Source organism: Sphaerodactylus townsendi, linkage group LG14 (genome assembly GCF_021028975.2).
Source record: "Sphaerodactylus townsendi isolate TG3544 linkage group LG14, MPM_Stown_v2.3, whole genome shotgun sequence".
NCBI lineage: Eukaryota > Metazoa > Chordata > Lepidosauria > Squamata > Sphaerodactylidae > Sphaerodactylus > Sphaerodactylus townsendi.
The window spans coordinates 43156110-43173247 of record NC_059438.1 but is presented as its reverse complement, the minus strand read 5'-3'; the positions used below and the strand labels follow the sequence as shown (position 1 = coordinate 43173247).

Here is a 17138-nt window from a genome sequence, read left to right as displayed (position 1 = left end):
GTTTCGAGTCCTTCGAGGTTCCTTACAATGTACATGCTGACCCACACATAGATACTGTAGGTATATATCCTTTGTTCCCTCTCTCTAGTGATAGCAAGAGGAGGCTAGCTAGAAAGTTTTTTTCTTGTTTTACATCCAAGTTTACCCTTCCCTACTTTTTACAATTAGTAAACTTTGTCAACCTTAAAGCAACTGACTCTGTCTCTTTATTTGCGCAAACTCTGCATTTCTACTTCAGGGGACCAAGTTTTTGTTTGGACAACCTTTTATTTATCTAACAGAAGCATTCCAGCATTATGACAGACATTTCTGCTACTGCCGGGGCTGCCAATCCATCCGGTCCCTCGCGCCAGCCTGAAGAGCACGGAGCCTATTCCTCGGGACCGCCACTCTCTAGCCCCGGGGTCCTCGGCCCAAACTCTCCGGCTTCTCCCCTCGTCCCCAGGGGACCCTCCTGCGGCGCCCCCCCCCCCCCCCCCCCCGCGCAGGGCCACGTCCGTGTCCACAGTCCTGGGCTGCTCGAGAAAGAAGGCCCAGAGCCTGCCCGGGGCAGCAGGAGCATTCCCCGGCAGGCCCAAGCCGGCTCCTTCCCGCGTGTCGGTGGGTCGCCTTCCGCGGCGCGGCCTTCGGAACCAGGATGGAGGAATGTTCCTCCGCGACCGGCCCCCGACTCCGTTGCCGCTCCTTCCTGCCTGTCTCGACAGACCGCGTTCCCAGGACGGGCTCCTGACGACGCCTTGCGGGAGGAGGACCCAAAGGACGACTTCTGCGCGACGGCCCCGCCTCCTTCCGCTCTCGGGCGCCCCGCCTGGTGACGCGCAGCCGGAGCCGCCTCTCTAGCTGCCCCCCGCCCCAGAGAGAACGGGGGCCGCAGTGACCGCTAGGGGCCTCCAGGGGGAGCCCGCGGCCAGGCCGCCGCAGAGCTGGCTACGGAAACCGGCATGGTCATTCCCGCGGCCGCTCCCCCGTCTCTCTCCCTCTCTCGCGCGCGCCAGGTTCTGCCGCCTGACGTCGCCCGCCCGCCCGCGCGCGTCACCCAGACAAGATGGAGACGGCCGAGGAAGGTAACGGCCGAGAGGCCCCTTCTGCCGGCGCCGGCCGGGCCTGGCGGGGCACCTGCGGCGCGGGGGAAGGGGCGGGGCGGAGCCCGTGGGGGCGAGGCCGGGCGCGCGGGTGTCTCTCCCCCCTTTGACAGCAGGGCGGGCGGGCGGGCGGGCGGGCGGGCTCCGGCAGGGCTGCCGTCCCGCAGGTGCGATTCCAGGGCCCGCTGCGGCAGAAGTCCCGAGCCAGGCCCCCTGTGTCTGAGGGTCGGCCCCGCCGAAGACGCCCGTTCCCCGGGGAGGGGGACAGGGGGCGCCGCCAGGCGCGGGTTTCCTGGCTCCCTTCCCCCCACCGGCTCTGGCGGGGGTCGCCGGGCAGGCCTGAGTGGCCGCCAGTCCAGCGGGGCGGGGGGTCGGCGTGGCCGTGGGCTGCTCTCGGGAGCCGGGTTGGAGGCCGGCCGTGTGGACAGGTGCCCGTGCGAGGGGCGCAGTAGCCGCGTGGCTGGGCCCGGAGGCGGCGAGGGCGGGTGGGCAGGCCAATGGAAGGGCTGGTGGGGCCTCCCTTCCTCCCGGATGCCCGGGGTGGGCGGAGACCCGCCAGGCTGCTCCCTCGGCTGCAAAGCCTCTTGTGAGACTTTTCGAAGGGGGGGGGGTCTGTATTTTCGCCGTGGGAGTCCTATTTGCCCTCCCGAAGCTGTTGGGATGAATCCCAGAAGAACAGATACATGGATCTGTGTTACAAAAACAGCCGTGTTTCATGTTTAAACAACCGACACCCTTTTATGAGCCGACTTTGTCAGAAAACTGGCATATGACACGAACCCATTAAGGTGAATAATCAACTTTGATCCTATTCAGCCTGTTGAGGTAGGTAGTTTATGGCAGTCTGTTCACCATTAATTCATAATTGGAGGTACATAATACAGTGATATATTACCCCTTTCCCCTGATTTTTCACACAGTGATTATAGCGGAAGATATAGTGGATACAACTTCTTGTATGCCACTTACCTTTCCTGCCTCTGGGGGTGGGGGGGTGGGGGTCCAGGGCAAATTGTACTTTTTTTGTAGTTCAGCTCTCTTGGTAGGAAGCAAAACATCTGAGATAAAAAGTACCAGCCGTAAGGCTTCATGCCTATTCATTTAAAATTAGCTTTCCAACCCACTACCTTCCTTTTCGCTATGTTTGGCACAGGGCTGAAAAGATCTGGATTATATCCAATACCTTTAAATCTTTGTGGATTTTTATTTGACTAAACAAAACTAAAAAGTACACCATGTCAACTTAACCATCTCAAAAGTTTTTCCAGTAGTAAACAGTGAGTAAACTGAAATCTTTGATTGGGATTTTAAAAACTGCCGAAGTACACTTAAGTGGGGGAAAACCCAAGTTGTAAATAGAAAACTTTGTACTCTGATTCATATCCATTCAAGTGGTTACAAACAGCTTGTCATGAAACAATGCATTTGTGGATATGGAAAATTTTCTGTAAGAAACATTTTTGGGAAGATTCCCAATACAGAAAATGTTCTACTTCACTTCATGACTTGCGGGGCAAACCGAAGTAATTTTACTCAAAGTCCAATTTTATTCAATGGAACTTACTCCCAGGAAGGTGTTCCTGGCATCATAGTCACAGATTACCTCTTCCTTGGCACTTGCACTTTCTCCTGCCACTCAAGTTCAAGTTCTGCCACTGCCACTCAAGTTCAAGTTCTGCCACTGAAGCTCAAGTTCTCCTCTCTCAGATTCTTATTGCAGGCCTAGGAAGTAGATCAGGATGGGTGTGACTGTGCCAAGGACAGAGATCTGGGCCAAATTGGGGATGTGTTTAATAGCAACATAGAGCAGGAAGAGACAACAAAGGTCATACAGGGGTGTTGTGTGGTTTCCGGGCTGTATGGCCATGTTCTAGTAGCATTTTCTCCTGACGTTTTGCCTGCATCTGAGGCTTCAGAGGATCTGATGGTTACAAGTGGAGTATGTGGAAAGCAAGTGGACCTGTGGAATTTCCAGGGTGGGAGAAAGAACCATTTGCCTGTTAACAAGTATAAAGGATACAATTATCAAGCTTGATTTGCATGTGTTGGGTGGGATCCAACCTTCGACAATACAAGGGTCATATAGTGTATCTCCTTACATAAGGGTCATATAGTGTAACTAACTTCTTGTATAATGCCAGAAATTCACAAATCTCCCCACCACCACCACCACCCCGCTCTTGCAGTAACCCCTGCTGAAACCTCCAGGATCACTGGGCCAATCTGGCATGGAGAAAAATTATTTCCTGACCCAAAAGTGGTGATCAGTATATAAGAAAGAGCCACAAGAACTGAGCACTGGAACATCCCTTCCTGCCCTCCCTCTCACAGTCTGCCTAAATTCATAGTGAGTCATACAGTCACCATTGTCAGGTAGCCCTCTTGCCTCTGCTTAAAATATCCGAAAGAGGAGAGCTGACCATCTCCCAAGGAATCCCAATCCACCGAGGAACCGTTCTATCAGGAAGTTCTTCCTGATATTTAGCCAAAAACTCTGATGATTTAATTTCAATCCATTGGTTCTAGTTGGACATTCTGGGGCAATTCTGCACCATCCTCTATATGACAGCTCTTCACATTCTTGAAGATATCATCTCTCAGTTGTCTGCTTTCCAGGCTAAACAAGCTCAACTCCTTCAACCTTTCCTCTTGGGACTTGGTCTCCAGACTCCACAACATCTTTGTTGCTCTTCTCTGGACACATTCCAACTGGTCAGCTGTCATGATCTGGTCCTGTTCCGTCCCAATCCTGTCATGTTTGCTGACTGGGATGTGGGATCCTCTCTCTGGGACTGCTGTCTCTTGCTTGCTCTATAGTTTTGCTTTTAGGCACATGCTAATCTGCTGGTTCGGCACATACTGGCTTACACACTTCAAAGTGTAGTATGGGCTGTTTTTCTCTGGTGAATGCCATATCTTCTCCTTCCCATGAGAAAGGAGGAGTGCCGTTCCCCGCTTGGGAACTGGCACCAAAGGGTGGTGTCAAGCAACCTAGAAGCAGGGGAAATAGAGTAGGTTATAATGGAAGCTGTTTTGGTGCTTTCTCCTTAGTTCTGTCATAGAAAATCTGACTTCACAATCCTGACGCTGTTTTCAATAAACAAAATTGTTATTGAACAGTCCAGGGGCACAACATCAACATCCCTCTTAAATCATGGTGCCCAGATTTGAAGACAGTACTCTAAGGCGGATTCTGCATGGGCCAAAAACAGCGGTGTGAAAACGGTGTAAAAGGGTTTACACCATTTTCACACCGCTGTTTTTGGCCCATGAGGAATCCGCCTAAGTCTCACCTCCTGAAGATACCCTACATTTTGGGAGTCAGGAAAGAAGCACGAATGGACCAGTGATGATCATTTACCATCTCTGGGAGAAGTACAGAGACTTGCACTTTTCATCCAACTGCAAAATTAAGTCATTCTGCATAGGACTGCATCAAGCACACTTACACCATTCTTCATCCTAAACTGTATTCTGCCAATGCATGATGCCTGGGGGCGCCATGGCACCCACCAACACTTTCCCTGGCACCTGCCAAGTTTCTTTAGAAAGTGGACAGGGCCATTTGCCCAGCAAGACCTCTGGTTGGTCATTGGAAGTTTGGTTGCCTGTACCTTGTTTTTTCCTATGTTTGTTTATTATAAATTAGTCTACGAGCATCAATTAGTGATTGCCTTTGCAACTTTTAAAAATATTGCTTTGGCAGCAGTTAGCTGCCACCATCAAAACAAGGATCTTCACTAAAAATTACTGAAAATAAGCTGTGACAGTCATTTGGTGGCTGGCTCTACGTCCTGCAGCAGCCATTGTGTAGCTCTGCTCACCATGCTGTGTCAGAATTCCCAAGGTGCCCATACGCTCAAAAATGTTGGGGACCCCTAAGGCCTAGTGGGTAGATCTGCTTACCTTTAAGACTTTTTAAAATAACAAATACTACAGCTGTTTGCAAAATCTCCCATTGGGCATTGTGACCCATCTCAGGACTCTAGTCCAGTTGATATTGTGGAGATCCTGACCTAGACTTGGTTTTGAGAGAGAGAATGGGAGAGTTGAATTAAACTCTTGGGCGTCTCCTATCAAGATCACACTTGATTAAAAACAAAACATTTACTTAATTTATGTCCTCCTTTCTCCCAATGGTTTATAGCAATTTTACGTCCTTTTATCCTCACAGCAAATCTGTGAAGGTGGTTAGCTGATTGTGAGTGGGCCAAATGTGCTTCTGTGGCAGAGTGGAGATTCTGTTTAACTATAAATTAACATGTTTTAATGGATAGAATGTTTTAGGAGAAACATACCAGTTTTTTGGGGGGGGGATGTTGGGCAGCGTAACCCAAAGTGGGGTACGGGGGTAGATCAGTGCTGGAGGACCAAACTTGTGTCGCCTCCAAAGGGGTTTCAGGTGGTGCGGGAAGGTGGGAAAGCAGTAAACCATCCCTGGCTGCCTAAACAATCTCATAGGAAGAGTGACTTGCACCACACTTCTTTGTGGCACAAGTTGGCTACTGGTGTAGAGGTTGTTCCTGGGCTGAAAGTCTGTTAGACATTGACTTTGTCTCCAAGGATGCACCCAGAATCTGCCCCCCCCCCCCCATATGATGCCAGTGTGGGCAGTTGTGGCGGAAGCCTGCAGCTTCAGGGACCAACTTCTGGGCCCAGCTGCCCTGCAGCAGCCCAACAGCAAAGTAAGTGATCCAATACTAGCGTCCATGCCGGTTTGTGTGGCACAGTGGACATGAACAAGTGTAGGGCTCCTGTGGCTTCCAGTGTGACTTCAGCCCCCGCCCCTTGGATTGCACTTGGGCAGCCCAATCCAGAGCCTCTTGGCAGGGCATGGCGCTGCTACAGCAGTGTGGGGAGGCAAAAAACAAAAAAGGTGCCCTCCCCCCTCAAAGTCATTCACTAAGCTCTATGGACCAAGCTCCTGGTGCCGTTGTCCTGGCCGGCAAAGGCTGGGTGGAAGCTGACTAATGTTGGTTCCGCCTTGACCACACCTCTGGAATCCCCCCACTACACTGGTGGGGGCACAGGAGCATTGGTGCAGTGCTGTGCGCTGCATCTGGCCGCCATGGAGGGTGCAGTAGCTGCCCACTGGCCGATTTGCCCTTCTGCTGGGGTAAGTGTCCCAAGGGGGCAAATCTGCTGTACAAGTAGATTTGGGTACCTTGATAAAAAAACCTTCATGTGAACATTTTCATACTTTTCCCTTCTTCATGCTCAAAATAAAGAGTGAAATATCCCCCTGATGTTCCCAATTGGTACATGAAATATATTTTTTATTGTGTCTGTGAAGGGGTGTATTGGTGTATCTGTGTAGTTGATGTGATATCAGCAAACAGTTATCCCCTTTTCTGTTTTCTGTGAGCTTGTAATAGTTATAACATTATCAATCTCTAGGTCATATCCCTCCCCTGATATTTACTTAGATTATTATTATTTCTCATCTAGAAGAAAGGTGGAAGGAATTGAGCCATTCTTGATTTGAGGAATGTAGAACATTTTTATCTGTTGACAAGTTCAGAATGTTAGTGTTAATTGCTGTGTTGCTGTTATTAAAGACTGGGTTGTGCTTTGCTGTTAAGGACTTAAAGGACATTTATTTCCATGCTGCCCTAAACCATGACCACAGAAGGTTTCTTAGGTTTTGCTTTGAAGGGAGGTCGTATCCGCGTACAGTACTCCTGTTTGAGTTGGCCACAGTCTCAACAGTGTTCGCTAAATGTCTAGCCCTGATTGTGGCTCACCTGAGGCTACAGGGCTGCACAACATACCCATATCTTGATGACTGGCTGATAATGGCAGTCTATTGGTGCAAGATGTGGAGACGCTACTGACCACATGTGATAGACTGAGACTGGCAATTTACAGCAATAAATCTAAATGGGAACCCATAGGGGTCCTTCAGTATAGTGACACCTCTGTTGACTTGATTGTAGGCAAGGGATTTCTCCCTCTGGATGGAGGCAGTCTTATCAGAATGGTCATTAGGCAGTTTCAGGGTAACCACTTCCAGTCAGCCAGGTCTGCTCATCAGTGGTTGGGGTTGATGACCACTGTGACCATCATTGTTCCCTTAACCAGATTCTTTGAAGGAAGGTTTGGATGGCCATTGCAAGGACAATTTAGTTCATAGTTGCCAGGGGAATATGAATACCACATAAAAGTGGTTTAACTTGCCCTGCCATCTATTTCAGATAGCCGTTATTAATACAAACGGGCACCATAGCAAGGCGTTATCACATAACCAGACTGAGGGGCACAGGCTCCTGTTGTGTGCCTTGGGAGACCACTGCCATGTGGAAGTGGGTGCTGAAACATCTGGCCTTAATTCATCCAGTGTGGACACGGACAGGCTAAACAAGGTCAGATCCACAAACCATAAGTGAGTGCTGCGGACAAGTTCCTTTTACCTATCAATCAGTCCCACTGTCATCTAATATTGATCCTCCACAAGAAGCTGAGCACAAAGGCCAGCCCATTTCCCCTCAGAAGAAGCTTTGGATCAGTCTACTTTAACATTGCCCACCAATCAGGTCAACTTGAATAGCCCACAGTTTGACCTGGATGAAGGTGCCAATGCCAGGAGCCTGCTTCTGCCTGTAACTGACTTGGGCCAAGGAAAAGAACACAAAGAGTAGATATTGATGTGGAATTGCACCCTATTCGAGTTACTAATTGCATCCAACTGGAAGGTGGAAAATCGTGGGCACAGGAGCTATTGGAACTTAAGCAGGTTGAATCCCCCTGTGAAACTTTTCCAACAGAAGTGTTACTAACAAGGCTTTAACCAGGGCGGGAGGGGGGTAGGAAGTAAAGAGCTTAAGGGCAGAACGTACAAAGACCTCGGAAAACAGGTTCCTGGAAAGGTCAATGGTAGTGTCCTACATGATACAACCAATTCTCTTAACCTTCTAGTGGAATTAGATTGACTCCAGGCTCCTCAATTCACCCATTCCCCTAATATCAAGATTCTTTCATGGAACACAGCAGGTTGGGGCTCCAACGCCAAGAATAATGAAGTTATTAATTACCTTAAAGGATTTAACTTCATTTTAATTCAAGAGTCTGGTCTCTATCTAAGCCGCAGCTAGAGGGCTATACTGTATACGATATACCAGCCCATAAACCTAAAACCAGGGGAGAAACTTAGGGGGGCTGGCTTTTTTCTTGGATTCCTGTCTTGATACAAGGGTCAGTGCTATCAGTCACAGACCAAGAAAGGGATTTGGGCGTCTTAGTTGATAGTTCCATGGGAATGTCAACTCAGTGCATGGCAGCTGTGAAAAAGGCAAACTCTATGCTGGGGATCATTAAGAAAGGAATTGATAATAAAACTTCAAAGATTGTCATGCCCTTATATAAAGCAGTGGTGCGACCGCACTTGAAGTACTGTGTCCAGTTCTGGTCGCCGCATCTCAAAAAGGATATTGAGGAGATAGAAAAAGTGCAGAGAAGGGCAACAAGGATGATTGAGGGACTGGAGCACCCTTCCATGAGAGGAGAGGTATTGCAGCATTTGGGACCCCTTTTTTTTAGTTTGGGAGAGGAGGACGCTCTGAGGGGATAATGATTGAAGTCTATAAAATTATGCATGGGGTAGAAAATGTTGACAGAGATAAATTTTTCACTCTTTCTCACAATACTAGAACCAGGGGGCATTCATTGAAAATGCTGGGGGGAAGAATTAGGACTAATAAAAGGAAACACTTTTTCACGCAACGTGTGATTGGTGTTTGGAATATGCTGCCACAGGAGGTGGTGATGGCCACTAACCTGGATAACTTTAAAAGGGGCTTGGACAGATGTATGGAGGAGAAGTCGATCTATGGCTACCAATCTTGATCCTCCTTGATCTCAGATTGCAAATGCCTTAACAGACCAGGTGATTGGGAGCAACAGCTGCAGAAGGCCATTGCTTTCACATCCTGCATGTGAGCTCCCAAAGGCACCTGATGGGCCACTGCGGGTAGCAGAGAGCTGGACTAGATGGACTCTGGTCTGATCCAGCTGGCTTGTTCTTATGTTCTTCTTATGTTAATAGTTCTCCTGGAGGCGATTTCAGGCATCTTGGATGTGGGTGATTTCCAACCTATACTCAGGGAGGCAGGGCTAAACGATGTCACTTCCTGTGGATTGGTTGGGCTCCATCTTAGATCTCCAGTATTGTTCCTGCCTAGCGGGGAGTGCAGGCTTCGTACCTAGGGCTCCAAGCCAATTTAACTGAATTCCCCATCAAATTGTTACTATTTTTCCTTACTGGCCTCTCTATCTGTCTCTACTGTGTCTATTTGTCTGTCTCTGCTCTCCTATCGCGTCTGTGGCACTGAAAACCTCCACCTCAGTTTTTTCCCGCCTAAAAGGGGCCTGAGGGAAAATGGCCGCTCAGCGCTTTTTTGCGCAATCTTTCTCCCCCCCGCCAGACACCTTTAGCAAGTCAGCGGCGGAGGGCAACCGGGCAGCCACCCGTAGGGGTCGGCGGCAGCCCAATACGACTGAAGACTCAGTGGAGCTTCAGTTCCCCTCAACTTCGACTGCAGCACTGGCCGCGGAGGCGGCAACGGCAGTCGTGTCAGCGCCTCAGAATGCGGCGCAGGGAGGCGCCAAGGCCCCGGCGGCTAAGAAGTCGCGCCGAGACCAAACGGGGGCCGCACCGAGGCGTAGGAGCACCAGCGCCCCAGTCAGGGTCGCGGCAGGTGAAGCTCCTATCTCCCCCCCACGCTCCCAATTCATGACGGGCTAGCCTTCGCCAGCTAGCGAGCGCTCGGGGGAGCCGCCGGGGAATGGTGAGCGCCGCCATCGGGCCATACAGCCGCCGGGGAGAGCGAGAGGCAGCGATCGTCCGGTTATCCTTCTACTTCCAGGCAAGATCAGAGAGCGTCCGAGGGGGAGGGAAGGTCCCAAAGGGGCCTTTGGGGTCCCAACATTTCTAACCCAGCCTCCTGGACTAATGTCCCTACGCAGGAGTTGATGAACATGTTTAGGGCCACCATGCGGGAGGAGATACCACTCAGCGATAAAGCTAAAGAAAAGGACGCCGATAGGCGCTTAGGGAAGACGCGAGATCCCGCTCTAGAAGGGGGCATAGACGTAGATACCCATCCAGTTCTTCCTCGGGATCACCCCCACCAGCGCTGACTTATAGGGAGCCCCTCAACGTGTCTGAGGGTGATGAGGCTAGTGAGGGAGAGATTGGCTATTCCTCAGAGCATTTTTCAGAGGCAGAGGAGGTCCCTATTGAACCCGGGAGGAAAAATGCATTAGATCTTTTTAAGAAAGAGGATTTAGCCCTTATTATGGCCAAGACCATCTCTATCCCGTAATTGGAGGACCCGGCAGATGTCGAGGATCCAGACGGCCCTCCCACCCTAAGAAACCAGTTAAGGGTTGCCCGGGCGTTCAATGGGAAATTTTTCCACAAGCAGAGGATACCCTGCAGATGCATTTCCTCTTACCCGAAGATTTCGAGAGAAGCATTAGGAAGGAATGGCTTAACTTGGAAGCCAGCAAGAGTTGTCCGGCACACCTTAAGAGTTTTTATGTGCTCCCCTGGCCGCTATCCACAACATCATCAAGTCCCCATTAGTTGATGCACACCAGTTGTCGCCTCTACAGTCGGGGGGGGTTGGTTACCAAGGATGGGGAGGGATCTCAAAAGATTCCATTGATCGTAGGAAATATGTTTTCCTGAAACGCCTTCTCATGATAGGCTTGCCTTGACTATTCGGGCCCTTGCCCCATCTTCCACCATGGCTAGAGCCTCGATTTCATGGCTAATGAGATTACTTACCATGATTCCCCCGGCGCAACAGGGGTTGAGAGAGGGCTTAGAAAGGGTGTTAACCGCGGTCTCTTACCGGGCTGATTCTACTTTTGATTTCCTCTTACGGGCTGGACTCCTGCGCCTTAGCGTTAGGTGTTGTGGTGAGACGACATGTCTGGTTAAGGGCTTGGTCAGCAGACTTCCTTCATTCCAAACAGGTAGTCTCTACCTATGATTACCATGGTCTTAGTTGCCGTTTGGGAAGGAATTAGATGCCGCCCTGGAGACTAAGGGTAATAAAAAGTTTATGCCGAGGTATGTTAGGTCAGATCCGGGATCGTCCACATACGGGGGTTATAATATCTTCCTCAAGACACAACCTACACTGGCTCGGGCTCCCCAGAGACGGGCAGGCTGTGCTGGTTCCCTCAACAGCAACATCAACAACAACAGCTTTTTTTTCGGTGAGATCTAAAACTACTTCAACAACTCCTCCTTTCGCCCCTCCAATCCTCTTCGCCAACCGAACAGAGGAGGAAAAACATTCCAAACGGAACGCCCTCCCCGATCTTGACTGCAATCACGTCTCCAGTCGGGTGGTTGTCTGCAATTTTTTTCACCAATCGACATGGGTAGGCGACTACCGTAGACTGGTGGACTCGGCGGAGGTCGTGATCATCAGGTTACCTGCTGGAGTTTTCAACATTTCCACGCTCCCGATTCAGAACGTATCCCCCCCAATGCAATCCGGACAAATTAAAAAGAACAACAGAAGCCATCATCCAACATCTGGCAAGCATTCTGTACCATCGAAACCTGTACCCATATCGAAGCCGCTCTTACGGTGTTTATTCTCATTTTTTCACCGTAATCTGGCAAAAAAGAACGGCGACATGAAAGCAACATTGAACCTTCGATATGTGAACAGATTCATCAGGCTTCGGCATTTCAAGATGTTCACTTCACTCCATTGTAGAGGTACCCTCCACCAGGCGGTAATCTTTTGACATCGCTCGACCTGACGGAGGCATATCTTCATATACCCATCAATCCTCTACACAGACGGTTCCTTCGATTTGCCGTGGGACCGGATCATTTTCAATACAAGGCCCTCCCATTTGGGCTGGCTACGGCACCGAGGGTTTTCTCGAAGATTCTGCTAGCTCCCATCATGGCTCTACGGGAAAGAGGTCTACACATTCACCCGTACCTCGACGACATATTGATTCGGTCGGGATCCAGAGAACAAGCTCTTCGAGACCTGCACGCTGTCCTGTCGTCGCTTTTCTCCACCACGGGTTTCTGGTCAACATGCAGAAGAGTTTCTTGATTCCCACCACGCGCATGGAACATCTGGGTGTGATTATCGATACTGTGCACTAATCGAATTTTCATTCACGGCTAAGATACACAAGATCCAACGCTCTGGTAGCCATCTTCCTGTCTGCCAGGAAGGCTTCCCTCCTCCAGCTCGCCAAGCTGGCAAATGGGGCTGTTCATATCGGCCATCGATATGTTACAGTGGGGGAGATTCCACGCATCGGTCCTACAACAATTTCTGCAGCCTCATCAATCTTAATATAATGAGGAAGCAGGACAGGTGTCACTTTTGTGATTCCCAGCCAGCTTCAGGCCAGCCCTCCGATGGTGGTCCTATCAACTTGAACCTTTCTAAGGGGAAAGTTTACATCTATCCTCACAGACTACAGTTGGTAATAATCGACGCCAGTCTTCGCCGATGGGGCGCTTCCTTGCAGGAGAGAGTTCGGCATTGTGGGATCTGGATCTGTGAGCAGTCTCGCTTTCCCATCAACTCAAGGGAGTTGAGAGCCATACTTCTAGCATTACAGGACTTTTCAGGATCTGTGATCCAGGGTTGTCATCTACATTAGTCCGCATCGACAACATTGCGGTCAAGGCCTATTTGAACAATCAGGGGGGATCCAGATCCCCTACGTCTTCATCGGTGTGCTATGGAAATATTGACCTGGGCCGAGACCCATCTTCTGTCACGATCAGCAGAGCATATTCAAGGGAACCTCTACCGCATAAGCGGACTGGTTGAGCCGCATTAAACAGCGGTCGAGCGTCAATGGAAACTTCATCCAGACTCTGCCCCAGTTAATCATTCAAACCTTCGGCAATCCCAGCATCACGGATCTGTTTTAAGCCTCTACACAGAATTGTCAATCTCCTCATGTTCTTCACCAGGTATTCTGCTTGCCAGGAACGCATTGGCAGTAGACGCTTCTGACAAACGCCTCTGGCCACAAGAGCTTCTATATGCATTTCAGCTGACTCCTCGGGTCATCATTCAAGCTGGGATCAGGAAGATCTGGTCAGAAAAAGCCAAAGTGGCGCTGGTGGCACTCTTTGGTGGCTCCAGACGCCTCGCGGTTTTCTCTCTCAATCCTTCAATCCAGCTGCGTGTCCCCTCCTATAGCTGCGGTTTGCTCCACCCCCCCCATGGACATAAAGCTGTCTCAGTGGTCCCATACTGCACCCCAATCCCAGATGGTTTTGTCTGATCGCATGGCTCTTGAACGCAAGATCTTAGCCAGGAGGGGTTACTCCGCACATTGCGTAATAGACATTATTGTCGCGTCCCGTAGACCCCTCTACAATCCGGAATTCTTATGATTCTTCGCGGAAGCTATTTCTGTCCTGGGCTCAATCCAAAGACATTGATCCGCTAAGACCTTCGGTTCCACAGGTGCTTCGCCTCCTTCAATCCGTGGGTTCTATAGAAGGGCCTCAGAAGCTCCACTCCCTTACGCAGACAACTTGCAGGTCTTTACCACGAATATGGCCAAAGGTTCAAGGGGTTCCAATGTCCAGGCATCAATGCACATCATTCGATCACCTCAAGGGTGTTCTCACAGAAACAACCACCCATAGTAATAATACAGGTTCCCCGCCACAGGGAGGCTCAACTTGGTACTTTCGCTCCCTTACCAAACTCTCCTCAACTCGCATTCAATCAGGGGACCTGAAGTGGATCCATATGAAGCTTCTATTCTTAGTCGCCATCGCTACCGCCAAGAGTGTCGGAGTTGCAGGCTCTTTCAGTCAATTCTCAACTTTGCATATTTCCATAAGGACAGAGTTGTTATGCATCTCGAACTCCCCACATTCTGCTCCCAAAGGTAGCTTCATCCTTTCATCTGAAGCCAAAGAGATCATCATCCCTACCTTCTGTCCAGCTCCTTCACATCCTAAGGAGATTCTTTTGGCATTCGCTGGACGCCCCAAGTAGCGCTGAAGTGCTATATAATTCGTACTGAGCCTATCAGGCGGACTGAGTCTCTCTTCATAAACATCGCCTCACCTAATCGGGGAGCCCAGATGTCAAAGGCATCCCTAAGTTACACACTTAGATCTTGCATTAGTGAGGCATATAAGGCATCTCACACATCAGTCCCTTCTGGTATTACATACCATGTCTGCAAATGAGACTGCCTTCGGCACACGCGTGCTGGAGCATATCTTTGGAGACTGAATTTCCCACCCGTTAAGGGACACTGCTCGGGGAGGTCCCACATCCAAGATGCCCGAAATCGCCTCCAGGAGAACGGTCCATTGCGTACTTACTCCTGAAGGGGCCTTTCTCCTGTGGGGCGCATGAGGGTATCTTGGCCTCTCCCTCGGATTATATCAGTCTCCAGTGTAGTCATACAGTCCTAGGGATAGCTATACTAATAAGTTCAGTACTCTTCAGAATTATGACAGACTTGTCGACAACAGTTAGTAGTTTTTATCGAAGTTATTGACGTTTCAATGTTTTGTTATATGTTTATTACACTGTTCTTGTTACTTCCTGTTATATTTCTTGAGAGAGTTAAAGCTTTCGTTACTGCTGTGTCATTCGAATACTGGAGATCTAAGATGGAGCCCAACCAATCCACAGGAAGTGACATCAAGTTAGCCCTGCCTCCCTGAGTATAGGTTGGAAATCACCCACATCCAAGATGCCCTCATCGCCCCACAGGAGAAGGCCCCTTCAGGGTAAGTACCAATGGACCGTTCTTATGTTCTTCTTATGTTCTTATGATATTCGAGTCACATCGCTACCTAATTTTGAGAATATGGCCCAGGCATTTTCATTGTCATGGGGAGCCTACACTCTTGTAATAGTTAATGTTTATTTGCCCCCCAGTACTGATCGAGCGCTGCAGGATACAAGGTGGCTGCGACTGATGGACTATATAGTTAAAATGAAACAAAACTCTTCCTCTAATTATATTTTCGTGGCAGGTGACTTCAATGCTAGAGTGGGAACAGACGAACAGGTTCTCATTGTGGAATTGGGTTTAGATGCTGAAGAGAAAAATACCTTGGTATTTTTCTCAACTGAGGTACCGTATATACTCGCATACAAGTCGAATTTTCAGCACATTTTTTGTGCTGAAAAAGCCCCCCTTGACTTATAAGCGAGTCAGGTGTATTTTAAAAAAATATTTTAGGGTTTTTACTTTGTTGGCCTCCAGGGGGCACAGTTTAGGCTAGCAGCACCAAAATTTCAGGGATTTTTCAAGAGACTCTCCTGATGATACCTTCCAAGTTTGGTAAAGTTTCGTTCAGGGGGTCCAAAGTTATGGACCCCCAAAGGGAGGGCCCCATCCCCCATTGTTTCCAATGGGAGCTAATAGTAGATGGGGCTACATTTTGAGGGTCCATAACTTTGAGGGTCCATAACCCCCTGAACTAAACTTCACCAAACCTGGCTGGTATCATCAGGAGGATCTCCTAAAGATACTCTGAAATGTTGGTACTGCTAACATAAACATTCCTCCGCTGACCAAAAATCCAGTTTTGAAGGATTTTAACTCTTGTGTTTTAGCTTGGTTGCTGGTTGAGCTAAGGTTTTTGTACTTTTAAAGTTATTGTTGACACCATATTGTTTTTGTTGACCCTCTTTTCTACGTACAGAGCTAGTTTACTGTTTTTCTTTGAAATAAATATCCAAAAACATTTAACCTACTGATGCCTCAATTAATGTAATTTTAGTGGTATCAATAATATCAAAGTTAATTTTTATTTTTGAAATTTACCAGTAGCTGCTGCATTTCCCACCCTCGACTGATACGTGAGTCAATACGTTTTCCCAGTTTTTTGTGGTAAAATTAGGTGCGGGTTGACTTATACACGAGTATATATGGTACTCGAAGGATAATCTTGTTAACCACGCAGGCAAGGAGCTGGCCAAAACATGGATTCTGTGTGACATGATATACTTGAATGGCCTCTGCAAATTTAAACATTCAGGAGAATATACTTTCCTCTCTAGCAGAGGTTGTAGTGTGATAGACTATGTTATAGTTTCCCCTGACCTCTATGTGGGTGTAAAAGACTTTCATATTGACCACCATTTTCCGCTCTCCTTGGAAATTAGCCTTGCTGAGGATCAATCCTTGCCACTCAAGAAGAACGTTGAGCTGGCTCCCCCATATTTAAAAATCAACTGGTCTCCCCAAACAGAAAAGCAGCTCTGTGAATTAATAAGCAGCCAAACCTTTGGGGAAATACGCTCCAAAATAATAAAAAATGAGTCTCCGGACTCATTGCTGAGCCTATATGAAGAGCTATTACAGCACATTAATGCCTTATGCGCAGTTAACATCACCCATCAGCCAAAGAAAGCAAAAAGACCCCAGGCAGATGCCTTCGACCAGGAATGTCAACATCTGAAACAACGACTAAGAGCCCTATATTTAAGACAGAGAGCTGATAATGAGCCTTCCATTCCTGATACATATTTTTCAATTAAAAAACAGCTTAGCCAGAGGCTAAAGGACATTAAAATGTCCATTATCAATGCAGAGTGGGAAAAACTCATCCAGGCCACCAATTCCAATGATACCAGATCTTTCTGGAAAATAGTGTCCAGTAGCTCTAGGATTAATAACAACTTGTCCGCTGGCATCTAAATTGAGGCCTGGTACCAGCATTATAAGAACACTTTTAGTGCTGAAGAGTATGGCCTTACAACTCAAGTCCTGCCACCTCCTGATATTCCCAAGGACTGGCCTACAGTCACCCCAACATAAATAGCTTCTATGATTAAACAACTTAAGCCAGGCAAGGCGCCAGGCCCCGATGCATTACCACCTGAGATATTTAAAAAGCATGTAGATTGGTGGGCCCCACTTTTGGCCTCCCTTTTTACAACAATAAATAAAACTGGCTTAATCCCGGAGGCCTGGACAAAGACTATAATAGTCCCTATTTTCAAAAAAGGTGACCATCTTGCTCCAGAAAACTACAGGCCAATTAGCCTACTATCAATACCAGGGAAA

General features: G+C 48.6%; 1 protein-coding gene across 1 annotated transcript in view; it reads left to right on the top strand.

Annotated features, from left to right (window-relative positions):
- Nucleotides 1-940: 940 nt before the first annotated feature.
- LOC125443630 (E3 ubiquitin-protein ligase MARCHF6) overlaps nucleotides 941-17138 on the top strand; it is a 101783-nt gene continuing 85585 nt past the window's right edge. The window contains exon 1 of the mRNA XM_048515869.1: nucleotides 941-1064. Coding sequence (XP_048371826.1) covers nucleotides 1046-1064 — 19 coding nt within the window. The 5' untranslated portion in view covers nucleotides 941-1045. The remainder of the gene's footprint in view (nucleotides 1065-17138) is intronic.